This window comes from Helianthus annuus, chromosome 16 (assembly GCF_002127325.2).
Source record: "Helianthus annuus cultivar XRQ/B chromosome 16, HanXRQr2.0-SUNRISE, whole genome shotgun sequence".
In the NCBI taxonomy this organism is placed as follows: domain Eukaryota; kingdom Viridiplantae; phylum Streptophyta; class Magnoliopsida; order Asterales; family Asteraceae; genus Helianthus; species Helianthus annuus.
The window spans coordinates 1,160,933-1,182,202 of NC_035448.2; the positions used below are offsets into that span (position 1 = coordinate 1,160,933).

Genomic DNA, 21,270 nt, shown 5'->3' on the forward strand with positions numbered 1-21,270 from the left:
CAGGTACTTTTCTCGTGAATGATATATTTGCAAGAGTACTTTTCGATTCAGGCGCTGATAAATCCTTTGTAGACCAAAAATTTTGCAAGTTGCTAAACATGCCTATTAAAACCCTAAATGTAAAGTACGAAGTAGAGCTAGCAGACGGCACTATAGAAACCGTCTCCACTATATTAGAGGGATGTATGATATCCATTAAGAACCATTCTTTTCCTCTATCTCTACTACCCTTTAATCTAGCTGGTTTTGACATCGTTCTGGGTATGGACTGGTTAGCGCACAACCAGGCCCAGATAGTCTGCAATAGAAAACAAATTGTGCTAAGGACCCCGACTGGTGAATCGCTCACCATTCGAGGGGATACGCAGTATGGACTGCCCGAGAACGTATCTATGCTCAAAGCTTCAAGATGCTTAAAAAGAGGCTGTGTCATCTATATGGCACAAGTGATTATCGAAGAGCCCAAACCAAGAATAGAGGACATTCCTGTCATTTCGGAGTATCCAGAAGTTTTCCCCGAAGATCTACCTGGGTTACCACCAGATAGGCAGGTGGAATTCAGAATAGATATCATTCCTGGAGCAGCTCCCATTGCTAGAGCACCCTACAGGCTAGCACCGACTGAAATGAAGGAACTGAGGACCCAGCTAGATGAACTGTTAGCAAAAGGTTTCATCAAGCCTAGTTCGTCTCCCTGGGGGGCTCCTGTCCTGTTTGTGAAGAAAAAGGACGGATCGATGCGTCTGTGCATCGATTATCGTGAACTTAATAAAGTCACGATCAAGAATAGATACCCATTGCCAAGAATCGACGATTTGTTTGACCAATTGCAAGGGGCTAGCTATTTCTCAAAGATCGACTTGAGGTCGGGCTACCATCAGCTGAAGGTCAGAGATGAAGACGTGCATAAGACAGCATTTAGGACTCGCTACGGTCACTACGAGTTCCTAGTGATGCCTTTTGGGCTCACAAATGCACCGGCTGCGTTCATGGACCTCATGAATCGCGTCTGCAAGCCGTACTTGGACAAATTTGTCATCGTATTCATCGACGACATTCTCATCTATTCAAAGAACGAAGCTGACCATGAGGAACACCTACGATGTATTCTCAGATTGCTACATCGCGAGAAACTCTATGCCAAATTCTCCAAGTGTGAATTCTGGCTAAGAGAAGTCCAATTTCTTGGACACGTCGTAAGCGAGCGTGGTATCCAGGTGGATCCCGCTAAGGTAGAGGCGGTCATGAATTGGCAAGAGCCAAAGACGCGCACAGAGATCCGTAGTTTCCTGGGATTGGCAGGATACTACAGAAGATTCATTGAGAATTTCTCAAGGATTGTTGCGCCCTTAACTTCTCTAACCAAGAAGAAGGAAAAGTTTAATTGGGGCCCTAAGCAGCAAGAGTCCTTTGATATTTTGAAACAAAGGCTGAGCAACGCTCCTGTGTTGACGCTACCGGAAGGCACGGAAGAGTTTGTAGTCTACTGCGACGCGTCACACACTGGCATGGGGTGTGTGCTCATGCAGAAAGGCAAGGTGATTGCCTATGCTTCAAAACAGTTGAAAGTGCACGAAAAGAATTACACTACCCATGACTTGGAGCTGGGTGTCGTTGTATTCGCACTAAAATTGTGGAGGCATTATTTATATGGAATCAAGTTTGTGATCTATTCAGATCACAAAAGCCTTCAACATATGTTCAATCAGAAGGAGCTAAATATGAGGCAACGCCGTTGGATGGAAACCTTGAATGATTATGATTGTGAGATCAGGTACCATCCCGGCAAAGCGAATGTAGTCGCTGATGCCTTGAGCCGGAAAGAAAGGATGAAACCCATCCGCATCAATGCGAGGAGGATGGAAGTAAAGAATAACTTGATTGAAAGGATATTAGCTGCACAGCGAGAGGCTGTGTTGGAAGCTAATTATCCTAAGGAAAAGTTGGGAGTAACTGAGGAGCAGTTAACTCTTCACAAGGATGGACTTTTGAGATTGAATGGACGGATATGGGTTCCTATTTATGGAGGACTACGAGATGTTATCCTCCAGGAAGCCCATAGTTCCAAATATTCTGTCCATCCCGGAGCAGATAAAATGTATCAGGATTTAAAGGCAAATTATTGGTGGATAGGCTTGAAAAAGTCTGTAGCCGCTTATGTAGCAAGATGCTTGACTTGTGCGCAAGTCAAGGCTGAGCATCAAAAGCCATCTGGCTTGCTACAACAGCCTGAACTTCCTGAATGGAAATGGGAGTGTGTAACTATGGATTTTATCACCAAGTTACCAAAAACGAGCAAAGGAAACGACACAATATGGGTTATAGTCGATCGACTGACTAAGTCAGCTCATTTCTTACCCATCAAGGAGACGTATAGCTCCGATACATTGGCCCAGTTATATGTAGATAAGATTGTAGCTTTGCATGGCATACCTGTGTCTATTATCTCTGATCGGGATACTAGATACACGTCTCATTTTTGGAAGAGTTTGCAACAATCTTTGGGCATGCGTTTGAACTTTAGTACGGCTTACCATCCTCAGACAGATGGCCAGAGTGAGCGTACTATTCAAACATTAGAAGACATGCTGCGAGCATGTGCTATCGATTTAGGTGGTAGCTGGGATAAGAACCTACCCCTAATCGAATTCTCCTACAACAATAGCTACCATACCAGCATAAAGGCTGCGCCTTTCGAGGCATTATACGGTAGGAAGTGTAGATCGCCTGTTTGTTGGGCGGAAGTGGGAAAGGTTCAATTATCTGGACCAGAAATAGTTTTCGAGACAACGGACAAGATTGTCCAGATTCGGGAACGTCTCAAGGCTGCCCGTGGTAGGCAGAAAAGTTACGCTGATCCGAAGCGTAAAGATTTTCACTTTGAGGTAGGTGAAAAAGTGTTACTAAAAGTATCGCCCTGGAAGGGGGTGATGCGTTTTGGTAAGAAGGGTAAACTGAGCCCGCGATACATAGGACCTTTTGAGGTTATCGAACGGGTCGGGTCAGTTGCCTATAAATTAAACTTACCGGAAGAGCTCAATGGAATGCATAATGTGTTCCACATCTGCAATCTAAAGAAGTGCTTCGCCGATGAATCATTGGTGATCCCACACACGGATGTGCATATAGATGAGAGCTTGAAGTTTGTGGAGAAGCCTTTGTCGATTGAAGACCGACAGGTGAAAAAGCTCCGAAGAAAACATGTGCCGATAGTTAAAGTTAAATGGGATGCCCGTAGAGGTCCCGAATTCACGTGGGAAGTTGAATCCACGATGAAAGAAAAATATCCCTATTTGTTTGAGTAAATCTCGGGTCGAGATTTATTTTAAGGGGGTGAGGATGTAACACCTCGAAATTTTGTGTCCAATAATGTATTGACACGTGTCTTAAGTTACACGTGGCGTATTATATTTAAATAAAGGACTAATGTTGACAAAACTTGAAAGTATATAAATTCGAGGGTTATAAATGTCAAACAAGGGTAAGTATACTGTATGGTAACCCTAAATGGTGCTCGTACCTTCAAACGAATAAATCATGGATCGTACGGAAGCGAAACACGGAAGAAAGTGGGAGATTACAAGCTGCGGGGGTTAACTGTGTCAACATGTTTAATTATACCTCTGAGTGACCCTTTGACGTACCCGAGACTTTGTAACAGTAAAATACGCTCCCTAGGATATATTGTATAAATTCCGCGAAGTTCCGTTTTAAAAACGAGAAAGTTATGATCAAATTCGTACGAGAAAGGTTAAAAGCGTCAACACTGAAAGTTAAGGCTTTCCAAATAATTAATAAACTAACCGGGGACTTAAAAATGCCGGTAAATAACATGAGGCCCTTAGTTGTAAATAATCGAGAGCCAAACCGCAAAGTTACCCCTTCAAACCCGAAATGTCAGGTTAATAATTACGAAAGATTTCGTTATTAATTACCAGATTCTGATAATCATTACAAAAGATTTAAAATCTTTGAAAAACAACCCTCTCGCGGGCCGCGTTACAGTTTGGGTTAAGTGAAGGCGGGCCGCGAGCCACCTATTGATACGCGTCTGATATTTAAACTCAGGCGGCCCGCGTACAAAGAGCATGGTTCGTCCATGCGGGCCGCGTGAGACGCCCAGATGCAGAAACCTTGGACTTGCATGCCTTTTGAGCTTGTGAAGGATCAACTAGGCAATAAGTGAGGCATGAGCACCCCCTACTCGACCGATAACACCTTAGAACACCTGCCATTGATCCATACTCACTTGTAGGGTGTGTTGTAATGATCTAGGAGCATACATTGCACTATAAATAGACACTCGTTGTTCACAATTAGAACACACCTCAAACACACTCTTCTGATCATACTTGGAGCTCTCAAAGCTTTCTCTTATCATCCTACTTCGTGATCAAGCCTCTGTAAGTCGTTTAAATCCTTTGTGGTTTAGTTTTGCTTAGTATATAGCTAAAAACCAAACCGTCGTAACTACGGTTTGACTTCAAGATAAATCCTTAATGGCTCAGTCTTATGTCGAATCAAAGGTAGTTACGTGTTGGTGTTTATGTGGGTAATAAACCCCTGAAAGGGTTCCCCATGATCACCACTCTAACTATGTCAAATGCCGAGTCAAACGTGCACCCAAAAAGTCAACAGAAAGTCATTTTGCAACTTTGTGCATAATCTGTAATGTATATGCTATGAAACCTATTTTGATGATCATAAAACATGATATTAAGTATATAAACTTGTCTAAACTCGTTTGATTCGGCCATTTGCTATATTGACCCGGTTCGGAGCCGAATGTCGCAAAAGTTTGACTTTTGATTTTACTTCAGTTCTGACCCGTTTTAGTACAATGTAGATATGCCTTAGGACTCTTTTAGGACCAGGTCACGTGTTGGTATCACCCTCTGTGACCGGTTCGTTGTTTATCCGAGTCCTTTACGCATTTCCGTTAATTACTTAAAAGTTGACCGTAACGCCCATTTTAAAATAAAACGAGTATTTCGGACACGTGAAGGGACCTTAACCTTGCTTACTAAATTCTAAACATGTCCCGAAAGTTTCGCGCCAATCCGAGGTCTAGAATGGGAGTTATGCTAATTAGCGCATTTATAAGAAACTTTTGTAATAAACGGCGCAATTAGCATAACGCCTACCTAAACCAAGATTTCGTCACCAAAACTTTTACCCACTATATTAAAATAATATTTTGGGATTTTTAAAGATTTTTAATTAATTTTAACCTGCTCATAACCTGCGGTTATGGCTACGGTTCGGTAAATACCGAATATGCCCTTTTCGGCCAAAACTTGAGTTCTACAAGGTCTTTTGACCCGATTCCAGTTGCTACTGATTTTAAATAATAAATAAGATATTTTAAACTTATTAAACTGATCGGGAAGCTCAGGTTTCCTGTAGAACTCAGAAATCCCTTTTAAAAGTCTTAAAATGACCGGAAAACCCCTACGGGGCGTATAGTGAACTAAAACTCGTTACGGGCATTATGGAAGGTATCCTACTGATACCACAACCTCTTTAAAGTATATTGACTTAGGAAAACAGTGTAGGACTCCTACGGTTACCCGTTGCGCCTATCGCGCGCACGGTTCGGCTTATGTAACTAGTTTACATAAATTAGCCGATACGGGGCAAACTATATCATTTTGACCCCAAAATCCAGACTGTGAATATTAAACCCATATAAAACAAGTCTCCGAACTTGTTGGGTCAGAATCACATTCCATTCTCGGTTTTCGCTTTTCACGCGATTAAACCGTATCTATCCCTCGAAACTAACCGGTCTAGGCTACGGCTAATATAAAGACCCGTTAGGATTCTAATAGGTTATTTAAAACCTTCGTTCCAGAATAAGGAGCCCCAGTAAAAGCTATCGGTGATTTAATTGATTAAGGAATATACATTGCAAAGGTAAATACTTTTGACTTATTTTCCCTTATACGGGCTTGGGTTACGGTATATAAAATACCGCTTGATTGAGCATCAAATAATTCCATCGTTTAGGTGGTTAATTGAATAGTTTGATCGGCTCATTTAAACAGTCTTGTTACTTAAAAGCCTTTGGGGGGTTAATGACCATGTCCCGTATATCCTTGGCATCATTTTACGAAATGGCCACGATCTCGACACCCGGGTGTAGGCGTACACCCGGTCTGATGTCTATACTATTAAAAGACGTAGCCGATGGTTTACCCACCTCGGTTTTACGCAAATGTGGTGTGTCTATTGATCTTTAACCCGGCACGATCCGGGCTACTAAACGCAGAGAAGGAACATGTAATTCGTTCACAAGATTATAATTTTAAATAATTCTCCCAAGTTATAAAAGAATTTGTGCCTCGTGCATTCAAATCAATTTTATTAAACATTTACAAAAGAGTCGGTTGAATGTATTTACCAGTGTAAACTGACGTATTTTCCCAAAAAGATTAAGTGCAGGTACTACACGTAATTGGCTGGCATTAGCTCCATAGCATCGTTAAGAAGCCTCGCAAGCTTGATGTCTTATCTGTTGAACTACATTTTTATTTATTTTGATCCATCCTGTGGATACTATTCAACTACTTGTGATACATTGATATTACAGTAAATGGTTGAATTATATTTATCTTTATGCTTCCGCTGTGCATTTATATATTGTGGGTTAACTATATTGTTGCCAACTACGTCACGGTAATCCCCCACCGGGCCCACCGGTGATACACGTGGAAATCGGAGTGTGACAATAGAGCAGTACCCTGTACTGTTACATAAGATTGACTGAGTGGATTCTTCATCTTCAGTCCAATACTTTCATCTTTTGCAACCAACCTTGGGGTATTAGGCTGAGGGGGAGTTTAGTTCTGTAAACATACTGTAATCATTTGCTTTGTATTTCAATCATTCAACTTAATGAAAAACATTTGTTTATCAAACTATTTTCCTTTTTGATTATGTTTATAAAGTTTGTATCCATTTCCACTGCATTTTATATCAGTTCATATATTCTGAATGTTCAATTTATACAAACAAGCACAATCATAATAAGCCTCCGATCTTAACACCACACACTTTGATACCGTTAAGTCCTTTTCGTATATCACTATCACTTGAGGATAAAATAAAAGAATTATGTATCCGTCTTCCACCATCTCCCCACTGGGGTTTTTTTTTTTTTTTTTTGAATTAAAATCCGTGGCTATTTAAAAAAATGTAGTTTGACGAAAAAATACCATAAATTGTTAGGACGACACATCACAACATTTACACTATTTTGCCTTTAAGAATCATGCATTGCGTGATTTTCACTTTGCGGGAGTTACATCCCATCATGTCATCATCGCAATATTTACATATTTTACACTTTTACGTGGTTCAAATAAACTTGACCTAAAAGGTAAACTAATGAATAGTTAGATCCTACAAGGTGAAGTCGCAAAAACTTAAAAGGTGCAAAAATTGACTCATGCAACGTGTCCTAAATCACAAAAAAAAAAAAATAGTTTTAATCACATGACATTTTATGGAACTTGAAATTGCACCATTTTAATAAGGATAAACACCTGACAACGTAACTTCATGTCTTCTATGATTGGTAAGGGGCACCAAAACCTCTTGCTAAAAACTATTTTGTTTCTAGATCTCCAAATACACTACAACTTGATTTTAAAAAATCGCTTTTAAAATTTTCCTCTTGCCATTTGCATATACCTGTTAGGGGAAGTCTAACACTTAAATGATTAATTATTTGATTAAAATTAATGTTTGATACTTTGGATCGGTCAAACTAGTTACCTATATTAAGTATGCAATATTCCCTTGCATTTATAAATACATTTAGAAATATATAACGTAAGAAACAAACTATCACGGGTTTATCTTATATGTACTTATTTGTTTATTTAATCTTGTGAAAGAGATCGAATTAAGGGAATGGTCCACCAAATGATTCCTTTTATTTAAACCATGGATGGATCCAATGGCAATTGGCATGCACATATCTTTTAAGTTTATCACCAAGGTTGGTGGCAGTTGGTGTTGTATGTATCCAATTATCCTAGTCAACCCTTGGATTCAACTTTACTTTAATACTTTTTTTTATTTTAATATTTTAAATTATATATATTTTAACTCACTTATAGATGTTAGGCCGTGGGGTATGGGGCGGGAGTTTGGGCGTGGGTTGGGGGAAAACGCCCAAGGCACCACCCCGGGTGGGTTTGGGTTTGGGGCGTGGCCCTTGGGGCTTGGGTTTCAAGCCGGGCGTGGGGCGGGGGAGCAAGGTGACATGGCGGTTGCTGAGTGACCCATTCAAAGTAGCCGTTGGCTAGCCGTTGGGCTAGCCGTTGGGGGCTAGTTTAAAAAAAATCTTTTTTCCTTTATATATACTTACAACATTTAACCTTTTTCTCACACAATATCAAACACATAAAACACAATATTACCATGACTTCTTCAAGTTATAGTGAATCGTCATCATCATCTGACGATGGTGCGGAAATATTTCTACAAACGATCGCGGCGGTGGTGAAAGCTATCGTGGAAGACGAAGACGATGAGGAAGAGACTCAACAACCTAAACGGAGGAGGAGGTACATCGCTCGTGAACGGCACACCGCTAACGATTTGTTGGTAAGCGATTACTTCTCAGCGGAACCTAAGTATGATGAAAAAATGTTTAGGCGTCGTTTCGTATGAGTAGAAACTTATTTTTAAGAATATCTAGAGATCTTGAGGAGAAATATGATTATTTCCAACAAAAACCCGATGTAACCGGGCAATTAGGATTTAGTACGTGGCAAAAGGTTACGGCCGCACTTAGGCAGTTAGCGTACGGCAATAGTTCGGACATTATGGATGAATATTTAAAAATGTCTGCACGTGTAGCTAGAGAAACTCTTCACAACTTTTGTTCGTGTATTCTATAACTTTATAGGAAAAGATATTAGAGAAAGCCCTCCTTCAGTGACATGCAACAAATATTGTAACATAACGCTGATTATCATGGGCTACCTGGGATGCTAGGTAGTTTAGATTGTATGAAATGGCCCTGGGAACTTTGTCCTACCCAATGGCAAGGCGCTCGCACTAGTGGATTTCACGGGGTGCCAGCCATCATGCTTGAAGCGGTTGCGTCCCAAGATCTTTGGATATGGCATGCGTTCTTCGGTATGCCAGCTTCACATAATGATATTACCATCATAAACCACTCGTCTCTTTTCAATGATCGGGTAGATGGTATAGGACCCAAAGGAACTTTCTTTGTAAACGGGGTTGAGTACATGTACGGGTACTACCTAGTTGATGGGATTTACCCAGAGTGGGGGGTTTTCGTAAAATCGTTCACAAGATACGGTACCTCAGATCCAAAGAGATTAAAGTTTAACAGGGTCCAGATGGCTGCACGTAAAGACGTCGAGCGAGCATTCGGTGTTTTGAAGAAAAGGTGGCGAATATTGGCAATGCCTTGTCGACTATGGGACAAGGATCAGATTGGAAACGTGATGTACACATGTATCATTCTTCACAACATGATTTTGGAGGATGAAGGTAGAGCGGTCGTTACCTACTACGATGACGATGACCCCCAACCAGGTAACGTAATAAACGAAGATAAAGCGGCAAATGAATTTTTAATAAAGTCAAGGGATATACATCAGAACCTTCGAGCTGATTTGGTGGAACATGTTTCAACGATTCATGGGTTCGAAACCGACGGAGACGACGAAGAATGACTGTTTTTTATTTTGATAATTATTATGTATGTTTATGTATTTTTTTAAAAAAAAATATATATGTATATTTATTTTTTATGTAGTTATTTTTTTATGTTTATGTATTTTTTTTTAAATATTGTTGATGTGGCTATGCCACCCGCCCAGTCACACCCAACCCAAGCCCCAACCATACCCCTTGAAAACTTGGCTTTGGGTTGAGAATATTCAACATCCACGTGTCACCAAATGCCCAACCTAAGCCCTAACCCAAGCCCCACCATACCCCATAGTCATAGATATCAAACTTATTTACCAACTTCCAAATCGACTTAAAGATTACATTAAAACTTATTACTTGTGGAAATAAAGACGCATAAAACTAACTAAAATAGTTGTATCTCATAATTTGAATGTATCATAAAAACGGTATTCAACCCCATATAATACATGTGTTTTTAACCTAATAACAAATAAAAAACAAAGTAAAATGTTATAATAAGGAAATAGTACATCAAAGCTCATTTTTAAAAGATAAATCTTGACAATTGTATGTTAATATATGACATTATATTTTATTCAACATGTGCAATGCATGAGTTTTTTTTAAGATATATCTTTTTTATTATTTATTATATAAATTACATTTATGCAAAATAAAAAAACAAGTAAAATCTTATAATTAGTAAGTAGTACATCAATGTTTATTTTTAAAAGATAAATCTTGATGACTATTTGTGTTAACATGTGACATTATATTTTATTCAACACGTGCAATATACAAGTTTTTTAAAGATATATCTTTTTCTTATTTATTATATAAAATTAGGTTTATACAACCCTACACACGGTCTTCTAACCTAGTAAAAAAAAAAAAAAAACCAAAAGAGTCTTTGAAATGTTATTTCATCTTTCCTAATTATTCACTTAGATTTGATTAGTTTCAGTAACCTGAATATATATTTGGATTCTTATCTAGTCTAGTATGAATCATGGTTGTAAAAGTCGTTAGGCGCTCCCTAGTCGGTCGACCGGGGAGTTGAGAGTACTCGGCCTAGGCGGAGAGTACACGGGGAGTACTCGGAGATGCCAAATTATAAAGAAATTAGTTTTTGGAAATAAAATATATGTCAAATAACATAAATTTACTAATATTTATAACAAAATACGTGAAACTGATATTCATTCTTTAATACGATAGGAATAGAAATTATGTTTTATTTTATTTTAAGTCAAACTCGGCTCGAGTTGACCTACTAGATCCGATTTTGGCCAATGTTGACCGCATTTGATCGTTTCCGAGTAATTAGTCGGAGTTGAAGAAAGTCGCCTCGGCAACCTACCTTGTAGCGACTACTCGGAGAGTACTCGGCCTTGGAGACCTTGTTTTACAACCATGGTATGAATAAATTAAAATCTATCGATGAAAAAAGTTTAAGAAGTTACGTATGAAAATTGGTTAAAAACTATAGTAGGTTACAGACTAACAGTTTAAGTTTATTTCAAAAATTAAAAATGACTATCAGTTTAAGTTTATTTCAAAAATTAAAACTATAAGATAGCTTGTACATTTACTAGATACACTTAATCTTATTAACTAGTAAATTACCCCGCGCTTTGCAGCGGGAATTCGTCGGGCGGATGCTACGACGAAGGCTCGGCCGGTATCGTATTTCGGTGCATTCAATGTAGCAGATGGAAAGGCAAACCTAAAAATTATAGTCATAGCTAAAAGCGAATTTTTTTTTTTGAACGGCTAACTGCTTTCCACGTGTAAACCCACCCTTTCGGAGCTATGTCCAAAGGCCGACTACTCGACCACCGCTAGAAAGCGTAGCACACCCCTGATGCGCGGAAACCCCGTGGGATAGGTAAAACCGCGCCCCCCCTGGACTCGAACCCGGGTAAAACCCCGGGCCAAGCCTTCACCGAGATGTCCAAATACCCAGCCTCAGCCAGGGATCGAACCGGTGCCTCCTAAGAAGACAGCCGGCTTCCCCACCAGCTAAAAGCGAATTGATAGGCAAACCTAAAGAATATGGTCGTAGGTAAGGCAAATCTGACATGTTTTTAGTTCTTTTGTTTTTCTTTTAATTGTAGGTAGACAATTATTCTTGACATCTGAGCTAATGGGTTGCATAAAGATGCATTAATCGAATAGTCAGATATGTAAGTATCTTACAAACTCTAGTTATTTACAAAGTAAGGATAACAATGATAAAAATGTGCATGTTGGATTATGAAAGGGAAAATAATTAAAATCCAAGCAGATACAGAACAGCACACACAAAACCAATTGTATAATATCAAAATTTATAGCTAAAATGGATGGGGCATACATGTTAAAAGTTGCTCATAACCTCCTAAACTCGGCGTTCTCAAATATGATATTTTCAGCAATGAAGTCCTTTTCTTCAACGATTACACATCCAAACGATTCAGTTCCAATCAATCGTGATGGCTGTAAATACATCAATCACATGGACACGTTATACTGATGCAAACTGGGGAATTATGACCAGACCAACAAATGATCTAAAACTATGCAGTATATGGCTAACTTATTTGGTTATATATTCAAAAAGCCTTTAGAAGCCAAATACAATATATTTTCTCATTCATGAAGTAAAATGATAAAAGCCCCTGTTACTCGTTAGTCGTTAATAAGTTTTTCCCCTTTTGAACTGTCGTTGCCGTAAGTTGGAATCTGGTATGAAAATGGGATGAATCAAGTAATACTTTACCTGTCATATTAAGTTTTACACCAGTATAGCCTTCTATATCTTCACCATTGGTGTCAGATCCGAAAATGATGGATGTTCTTATGAAAAGTTGGTCTAAATTTGTGTGTAAGTGGTTTTTCAATTCCATATGGACAAATATCAGGTTAGAAGCAACACGATGTTATACACAACAATACTAAGTCAAAAGCAATAGTATGACCGTCAAAACTATGAAGACCAACAATATCAAAATTCAAATAATCAATCAATAAATACAACAAATGACACATACATTAATACAAATCAAATTGATAATTTAGAAATAATAATAAGTAACATTTACCAATTCAAACGCAAATCTCTGATTCATCCTGATTGAGAATGTAACAAACACCGGTGTCGCTGCTGCTGAAGGCAAGAATCACCGGCAAAGTGAAGAAATGCTTAGCGTGTAGCGACACATTACACAACAGTATGGTACTATGGTGTACTCCAGTTTGTCACCGGCGTCCTTGTATGGTCGCCAGAGATGGTCGGAGAAGCCTTCATGGACATCGTTAAATTGGTATGTGTATTAAAAGGAACCCTAAATTTACCTTTCGTTCACCAAGAGCAAACAAATTCTCTTCGACCTTGGAATTTTCCATGATCTACATTAAGCAAGATGATTGTTCTTCAACTTCAGATGATGAATGATTAGCATTCAAGATAATTTGCAGTTCAACTTTCTTGTTTATTCAGTTCATCATAAGATCATTTAACCATTAAAAATCAATACATCAGTAAAAAGAATAAGTAATTAGTATGAATCCATTTGTGGTAACATCAAGCAAAATGAGAACTTTTGATCACCTACTTACCAGACACTGAAGTAGTGAATCACTTGGCTTTAGCCCAAAAAAATTAGAAATTACTGATAAATATCTAACCAAACCAGTCTTACCCCCAAATCTGTGTCCACGGTGGTCTTCCCTAAAACCATCTCTGCAAACCATTCCCCTTTTTCGCGATGAATTTCTAGATTTTCCAGGTCAGGGCTGATGGCTTGATGCGTCTGTTGGTAGTTACGGGAACGGAGAGACGGTTCACAAATGGTAGCAAATTGGTCCGTGTGACAAATTTCGTGTTGCATACTCCGATTGAAGGCGATTCCGAAGCCCTAGTGTTCGATTAGGTGGTTTTTCAGGTGGCAATCAATGGTGATTGTGGTGACGACGGAGGTTAGCCGATGTGCGGGACGAAGTCGATGCCGGAATTTGGCGAAGGTTGTGTTGCCGACCTCAATTTGGGGCGGAGCAGTGGTGATCGGTGGAATGGATCAGGGTCTAAACCACGTGGTTTACTCTTTTGTAAACGACGTTAAGAAACGGCGTTACTACTGTAGCTAAGGAGCTACCTAAATTGTTATTATAGATAATATGCTAGAGAGAATGTGTGTGTGCTGTGTGCACACGCATATAAGTATTTAATAATTGTTAGCCTATCTTTAGTGTTTTTTACGTTCCCTTTAAATTGAGGGTTTTCAGTGGTTACAACAAAATTCAACGTACACTCTCCTTCATGCCCTTTATACTATTCACGCGCAAGCCCTTGATGCCCCCATAGTGGTGTTTAGCGCCATTTAATGCTGAGGTGTAAATAGACGTTGACCCATTACACCCCAGCCATATGTTAAATATTTGTAAAAAAAATAGACTCTGATTTAGATTAGAGATTGAAATAATTTAAGCCGCCCCTCATTCCAAATAATCAAGTGATTGCAAATATTCATAAGAACTCATAAACATAAACAGAAAAACATATTTTGCATATGTGAAAATAATGGTACCACTGCACACACTAAGATACCCAAACCAGAATTTTATGAAACCCCAGAACTGAATATTCAGAGATACACTTTATAATCTGAACAGAGATATACACACTCTCGAACTCTCAGATGATCAGCAACAAGATGATCAACATGAAACGAACACAAGAATTAAAGACACGATAGTAATCTTGAAAGATACTGAAAGAAACCCTAAGTCGCCTAACTGAGAGAACAAAAGAGAGAAAGAAAAAATATCTCTGACTTATCGACTCCAAGACTGGACCCTTGTTTTATATAGACGACCCAAATAAGTTGATCCATACCCGGACTCTCCGGTTTGTTATAACAACTTATTGTAAGTTGTTATATCTTATAACTTCTCAGCATCTATAAGCCCAGTAAGCCCAGCAACATGTCCAAAGCCCAGCAACAAGCCCAGCAACAAGTTCAGTGATCCATAGCCCAGCGGTCCATAGAGTTTTATATCATGCAAAAACAAACAAAAAACTAAGTAAGAACAGATTAAAAAACCAATTATAAAAATCAAGGAATTGAAAAATATAAACTATTGTACTATTTTAACACCCCCTCACAATTCCTTTAGCTAAACAGATCAAACAACATCAACTCTTTGCACAAAAAATGATGGGTTTTAACCAACACTCCTTTTGTAAATAAATCAGCTAGTTGTTTGTCAGATTTAACGCTCACACATTTTATAATTCCTTTAGAAATGTAATCTCTCAAAAAATACAAATCAAGCTCAAAATGCTTGGTTCGGTCATGAAAAACTGGATTTGCTGCAATAGATACTGCAGCATTATTATCACAAAACAGTTTAACAGGAAGTGTAACAAAGACCTGTAACTCACTTAACAAGTTTTTAAGCCACACGACTTCGCATGCAGCAGCACACATAGCCCTATATTCAGCCTCAGCTGAAGATCGCGACACAGTTGTTTGTTTCTTACTTTTCCAAGAAACTAAACAGTTACCCAAGAACACACAAAACCCAGTGACAGACTTCCTAGAAGCTATACACTTGCCTCAATCTGAATCTGCATATGCAGTTAATTCAAAACAGTCGTTTCTTTTAAACAATAGCCCTTTTCCAGGAGCAGCCTTTAAATACCTAAGCAAATGAAACGCTATTTTTAAATGTCCTTCAGTTGGACTATGCATGAACTGACTAAGAAAGTGTACTGCATACGAAATGTCAGGCCTAGTATGAGACAGGTAAATCAACTTCCCTACAAGCTGTTGATATCCAGTTATATTTTCCAACACTTTATAGTTTGTTTTAAGAGATTCATTTACTATATGACTTTGTTCAATCGGAACACTAACTGGTTTACAAGCTAGCATTCCGTATTCAGTCAATAAATCCGTACAATATTTTCTTTGGGATAGACAAATACCATCCTCACAAGTCAAAACCTCTATTCCCAGAAAATATTGCAACAACCCAAGGTCCTTAATTAAAAATCTTGACTTCATCTTTTCTTTTACTTTATCTATTTCGGACACAGAATTACCAGTAATCACAATGTCATCAACATACACCAGAAGTACAATAAACACATTATCACAACTTTTTATAAACAAAGACGTATCACATTTACTTTGATTAAACCCACAGTCAAGCAACACACTAACAAGTTTTTCATTCCACATACGAGGAGCTTGCTTAAGCCCATACAATGACTTATTGAGTTTACACACCTTAGACTCATTACCAGTTTGATAACCTTCAGGTAAATGCATATATACAGTTTCATGTAAATCACCATATAAGAATGCATTATTTACATCTAATTGATACAACTTCCAATTATTTTGTACTGCCATGGAAATAACGCATCTAACAGTAACAAGTTTAACAACAGGAGAAAAAGTCTCCTCATAATCTACACCCTCTTTCTGACTAAACCCCTTAGCAACTAACCTTGCTTTATATCTTTCTATTTCCCCACTAGACTTATATTTTATTTTAAAAATCCATTTACACCCTACAATGCTTCTATCTTTTGGTTTGTCAACAATATCCCAAGTATGATTTCTATTCAACGCTTGAAGTTCTTCATTCATTGCATTCACCCAATTGGGATCACTCACAGTTTGGTGTTTGGATACTTATTTTCATACAAATCAAAAAAATTTAAAGCATTAACAGTTTTATCAAAATTAGCATCATAAGTTTCAAAAACAGATTGTTCCTTAAAACGAAAGAAAGATTCATAAAATTTAACATCTCTTGAAAAAATAACTGTTTTAGAGTCAAGACTAAACAATTTATAACCTTTCTTCTCAAGGGAATAACCTATAAAAACACACTTTTCTGCTCTACTGTTAAGCTTATCACTTTCATTCAACACAGTACAAAAACACAGACACCCAAACACTCTCAAATGAGACAAGAAGGGTTTAAAATTATATACAAGCTCATAAGGTGTTTTTTCTAGCAAGAACAGACGAGGGAGTCCTATTAATAAGATATGCAGCAGTTAGAATGCATTCATGCCAAAACCTAACAGGCAAATTACTTTGAAATAACAAAGCCCTAGTAACATTTAATAAATGTCTATGCTTCCTCTCAACAATACCATTTTGTTGAGGGGTATAAGCACATGACGTTTGATGAATAATTCCTTTTGATTTACAAAACAAATTCATTTGAGAGTTAACAAACTCAGATCCATTATCACTTCTGAAACATTTAACCACCTTTTTAAACTGAGTTTGAATTAAATTTACAAAATCTTGTATGTTTTCAAACACTTCTGTTTTATTTTTCATTAGACATATCCAAACAGCCCTCGAATAGTCATCAACAATTGTAAGGAAGTACTTATGCCCTTCCCTACTTGCAACCCTATAAGGACCCCAAACATCTAAGTGAACAAGTTCACCTAACTGTGAACTTTTATGTTCACTTAGTGGAAAAGGTTCTCTATGTTGCTTAGCTCGGTGACAAACATCACAAGGACCATGATCAGTCTCAAAAGCAACATTGAGAGACTCTTTTGCCACTTTTACTGCCTGATCAGCAGGATGACCTAACCTAGCATGCCACAATTTATACAAGTTTAAACTATTAAAACACACCTTATCACATATAACAGAATTACCATACACATACAATCCTTCAAGTTGATCACCAATCACCAGGACTTTCTTTGTTAGTAAGTCCTGTATGTAACATTTATGTTCATCAAAACCTACATACAACTTATTATCTCGTACAAGTTTGTGAACAGAAATGAGATTGACACTATACTCAGGAACAACAAACACATCATGCAAAATTACTCCTTCTGCAAGTTTTAATGATCCAGTTTTAGTTACAAAAGCACTAGTACCATTTGGATGTTTAACATGTATTTTTAAACTTGAAACATCAACAAAATCAGACAAAAACTTTTCTGAGTTTACCATGTGATTATTAGCTCCTGAATCAATAATCCACCCCATTACCTTCCCAAAAGTGTATATAGAAAAGTGTGTTTTTATAGGTTATTCCCTTGAGAAGAAAGGTTATAAATTGTTTAGTCTTGACTCTAAAACAGTGTATATAGATTTATAGAACACATTTGAACAAACAAACGCACCTAACACATTGCAGCTTTGTGGTACTTCAGGTGACTTGTCCTTTAACAAACTCAACAATTTGGACAATTGATCAGAAGTAAGAGAAGTAACAGGAACACAAGAATCATCAACACAAACATTATTACTAGACCCAGTTTTCTTTGCTTGATTACCTCTTGGTGGTCTAACCCAAGAAGGATAGCCTATTATTTCAAAACATTTATCAACAGAGTGTCCAGTTTTATTACAATGCGAACATTTTAATCCTTGATTCTGATTTTTAATAAACCTTTTCTTGTTCTCAATATTAGGATTAACTTTTGAAAAGAAACCAACGGTATTATCTTTTACATTAGCATTCCTATGAGACTCTTCCCTAGAAACAATAGCAAAAGCATCTTTCACAGAAGGGAGAGGTTCTCTAATCAACAACGAAGTTCTAACAGATTGATATGCACTATCCAAACCCATCAAGAACTGCATGAGTTTAACTAAATGACTGAAATTATTATACTGAGTTGCAGCATCACAAGTACAAGTAGGAATCTGTAGGATTTGATCTAATTTTTTCCACATTATATTTAACTTGTGATAATATTCTGCAACAGATAAACCAGATTGACTAAATGAGTTAATCTTTTGATATAAATCAAAGACCACCGACCCATCTATTTTATCATAAGTATCCCTTAATTCCTTCCAAACCTCAGCAGCAGATTGGGAATAAACATGACCTAGATATAATTCTTCTGAAACAGAATTTAAGATCCAAGTTAACACAACCGAGTTACATCTTTCCCATTGTGTTTCAAGAATTGCATTTCCCTTAGGTTTAGCAAAAGTACCATCAATAAAACCAGTTTATTTTTGACTCTCAAAGCCAGACTCATGGCATTAGACCACACCGTATAGTTTTCTGTCCCTTTAAGTTTTACACTAACAACAGTCAAAGCAATAGAATCACTAGCATGTAAGTATAACGGACTGTGAGGTTCTAACTTGCTAATTAAGGTTTCACTAGGACCACCTGTATCTCCCATTTTAAAACACAGTTACAAATAGCAAACAACAAGCTCACACAAAAACACTAAACAAAACAACGCAGGAGACTACAAGCAACAATAAAAACACTTAAACCAGATAACCAAAATAGTAATCACACGACAACTAACTACAACAGGGACCGGATCAGGGGTTCATCACTCAAAGGTGCCCCCGCAGGCCTTATTGTAGAAGTCTGTTTAAACCTAAACACAGATAACAAAAAACAAACAGAATCAATTAAGACACACCAACAATATGCACAAAGAATGAATGCAAACAAATATGCACAAAGAATGAATGCAACAGGATGTGACCCGTCCTGTGTCCCAATCAAAACCGGTCCAAACTACCCCGGCATCAACAACAACTAGATGCAAAAAAAAAAAAAACAGTAAAAACGAGTAAATCAAAGAACGATCTCACCAAGCAAAGAACCCAAGTCAGGGTTCCTCCAAATCCAGTTAGGGTTTTACAATCTTCAAGGATTGAACCCTAACTGAAGCGACAGCTTCCAAGAACCAACCACAGCAATCGGAACTGATGTAGGCAAACAAACAGTTCACCACGATCCAGATCCAAACTCCAAACCCTAGATCTAGGGTTTACTGCTTCTTGAATGGCACGAGCTCCAACAACAGATCTGAAATCAGCAACAACCGACACTACCCAGATTCTTTGAAGAACTCTCAACCAACAACAGATCTGACCAGATCTGATAGTCACAGCGGAAGAAGATGAAAAAAAAAACCACGGACAACACCAAGAGCCTCTATAGCTCTGATACCATGTGAAAATAATGGTACCACTGCATACACTAAGATACCCAAACCAGAATTTTATGAAACCCTAGAACTGAATATTCAGAGATACACTTTATAATCTGAACAGAGATACACACACTCTCGAACTCTCAGATGATCATCAACAAGATGATCAACATGAAACGAACACAAGAATTAAAGACACGATAGTAATCTTGAAAGATACTGAAAGAAACCCTAAGTCGCCTAACTGAGAGAACAAAAGAGAGAAAGAAAAAATATCTCTGACTTATCGACTCCAAGACTGGACCCTTGTTTTATATAGACGACCCAAATAAGTTGATCCATACCCGGACTCTCCGGTTTGTTATAACAACTTATTGTAAGTTGTTATATCTTATAACTTCTCAGCATCTATAAGCCCAGTAAGCCCAACAACATGTCCAAAGCCCAGCAACAAGCCCAGCAACAAGTTCAGTGATCCATAGCCCAGCGGTCCATAGAGTTTTATATCATGCAAAAACAAACAAAAAAACTAAGTAAGAACAGATTAAAAAACCAATTATAAAAAATCAAGGAATTGAAAAATATAAACTATTGTACTATTTTAACAGCATAAACAGAAATTGATAATTTTACATCCATCGGACACTCTCTTTATATTTTTCCTACAGAAAAACATAAACAGAAATTGATAATTTTGCATGTCATATTCCGTGACCATATTTTTCTTTTGTATATTGCAAGCCGCACTTGGGCCTGAGTTATTGGGGTTTGGGTTGGGCTTTTGGAGGGCTAGATTTGAATTTTCTGTTGGTAGTCAAATGTGATGGATTAATGATTAACTAGTTAGTGATACTCGAGTTTCGCGGCGCGAGACCCGGTTTATAAATTTTAAATGGAAACATAGACACAATGATAGAAATAACATTAATAGCAGGAATCCGGTCGCTATCAGTTTGGTTTATTATGGTATCAATACAATTATGAAGCTCGATATATCAATCGAAAGAGAAAACTTAAAAAATAAAGTCGTCATATGATTAAAAGGATATCGAGACATATTTTACACTGATCGAAAATAATAAAAATGAATACCAATATCGATACCGACGTTCAGTCGAAATTGGTCTGGTTCATTCGTTAACTGTACAATATCGACAATCAGTGTAACTAATGAACAAAGCGAAAGCTTAAAAAATAAAGTCGTCATATGATTAAAAGGATATCGAGATATTTTACACCGATCCAAAACAATAAAAATGAATACCAATATCGATACCGACGTTCAGTTGAAAACAATAAAAATGAATACCAATATCGATACCGACGTTCAGTCGAAGTTGGTCTGGTTCATTTGTTACCTGTACAATATCCACAATCAGTGTAACTAATGAACATAAGTTAGTTACGATAGTAATATTAATGTGTAATTGTAGCTTAAAAACAACTTAATGAAAAAGAAAAAAAGAAAAATAAGAAAAAAACAAAAGGAAACTGTAGCAAACATGCAATGAGAATTGATATATATAATAATTGTTTATGTGATCACCAAGATAAAATATTTATATGCACACACATGACAAACAACCTCACTCAAGTGATCTTGGTGACCACTTGGTAACATTTTTGGGGCGAGATAA

At 37.6% G+C, this 21,270-nt stretch overlaps 1 protein-coding gene across 1 annotated transcript; it reads right to left on the bottom strand.

The window, feature by feature from the left end:
* Positions 1-16,350: 16,350 nt before the first annotated feature.
* Positions 16,351-18,875, bottom strand: LOC110918136. Its single transcript, XM_022162500.1, has 3 exons — positions 17,843-18,875; positions 17,340-17,423; positions 16,351-16,716 (listed from the first exon to the last, which is right to left on the bottom strand). Exons 1-2 carry the CDS (start codon positions 18,396-18,398, stop codon positions 17,389-17,391), a joined length of 591 nt encoding a protein of 196 aa, XP_022018192.1. The 5' UTR covers positions 18,399-18,875; the 3' UTR covers positions 16,351-16,716; positions 17,340-17,388.
* Between the last annotated feature and the right edge of the window lie 2,395 nt (positions 18,876-21,270).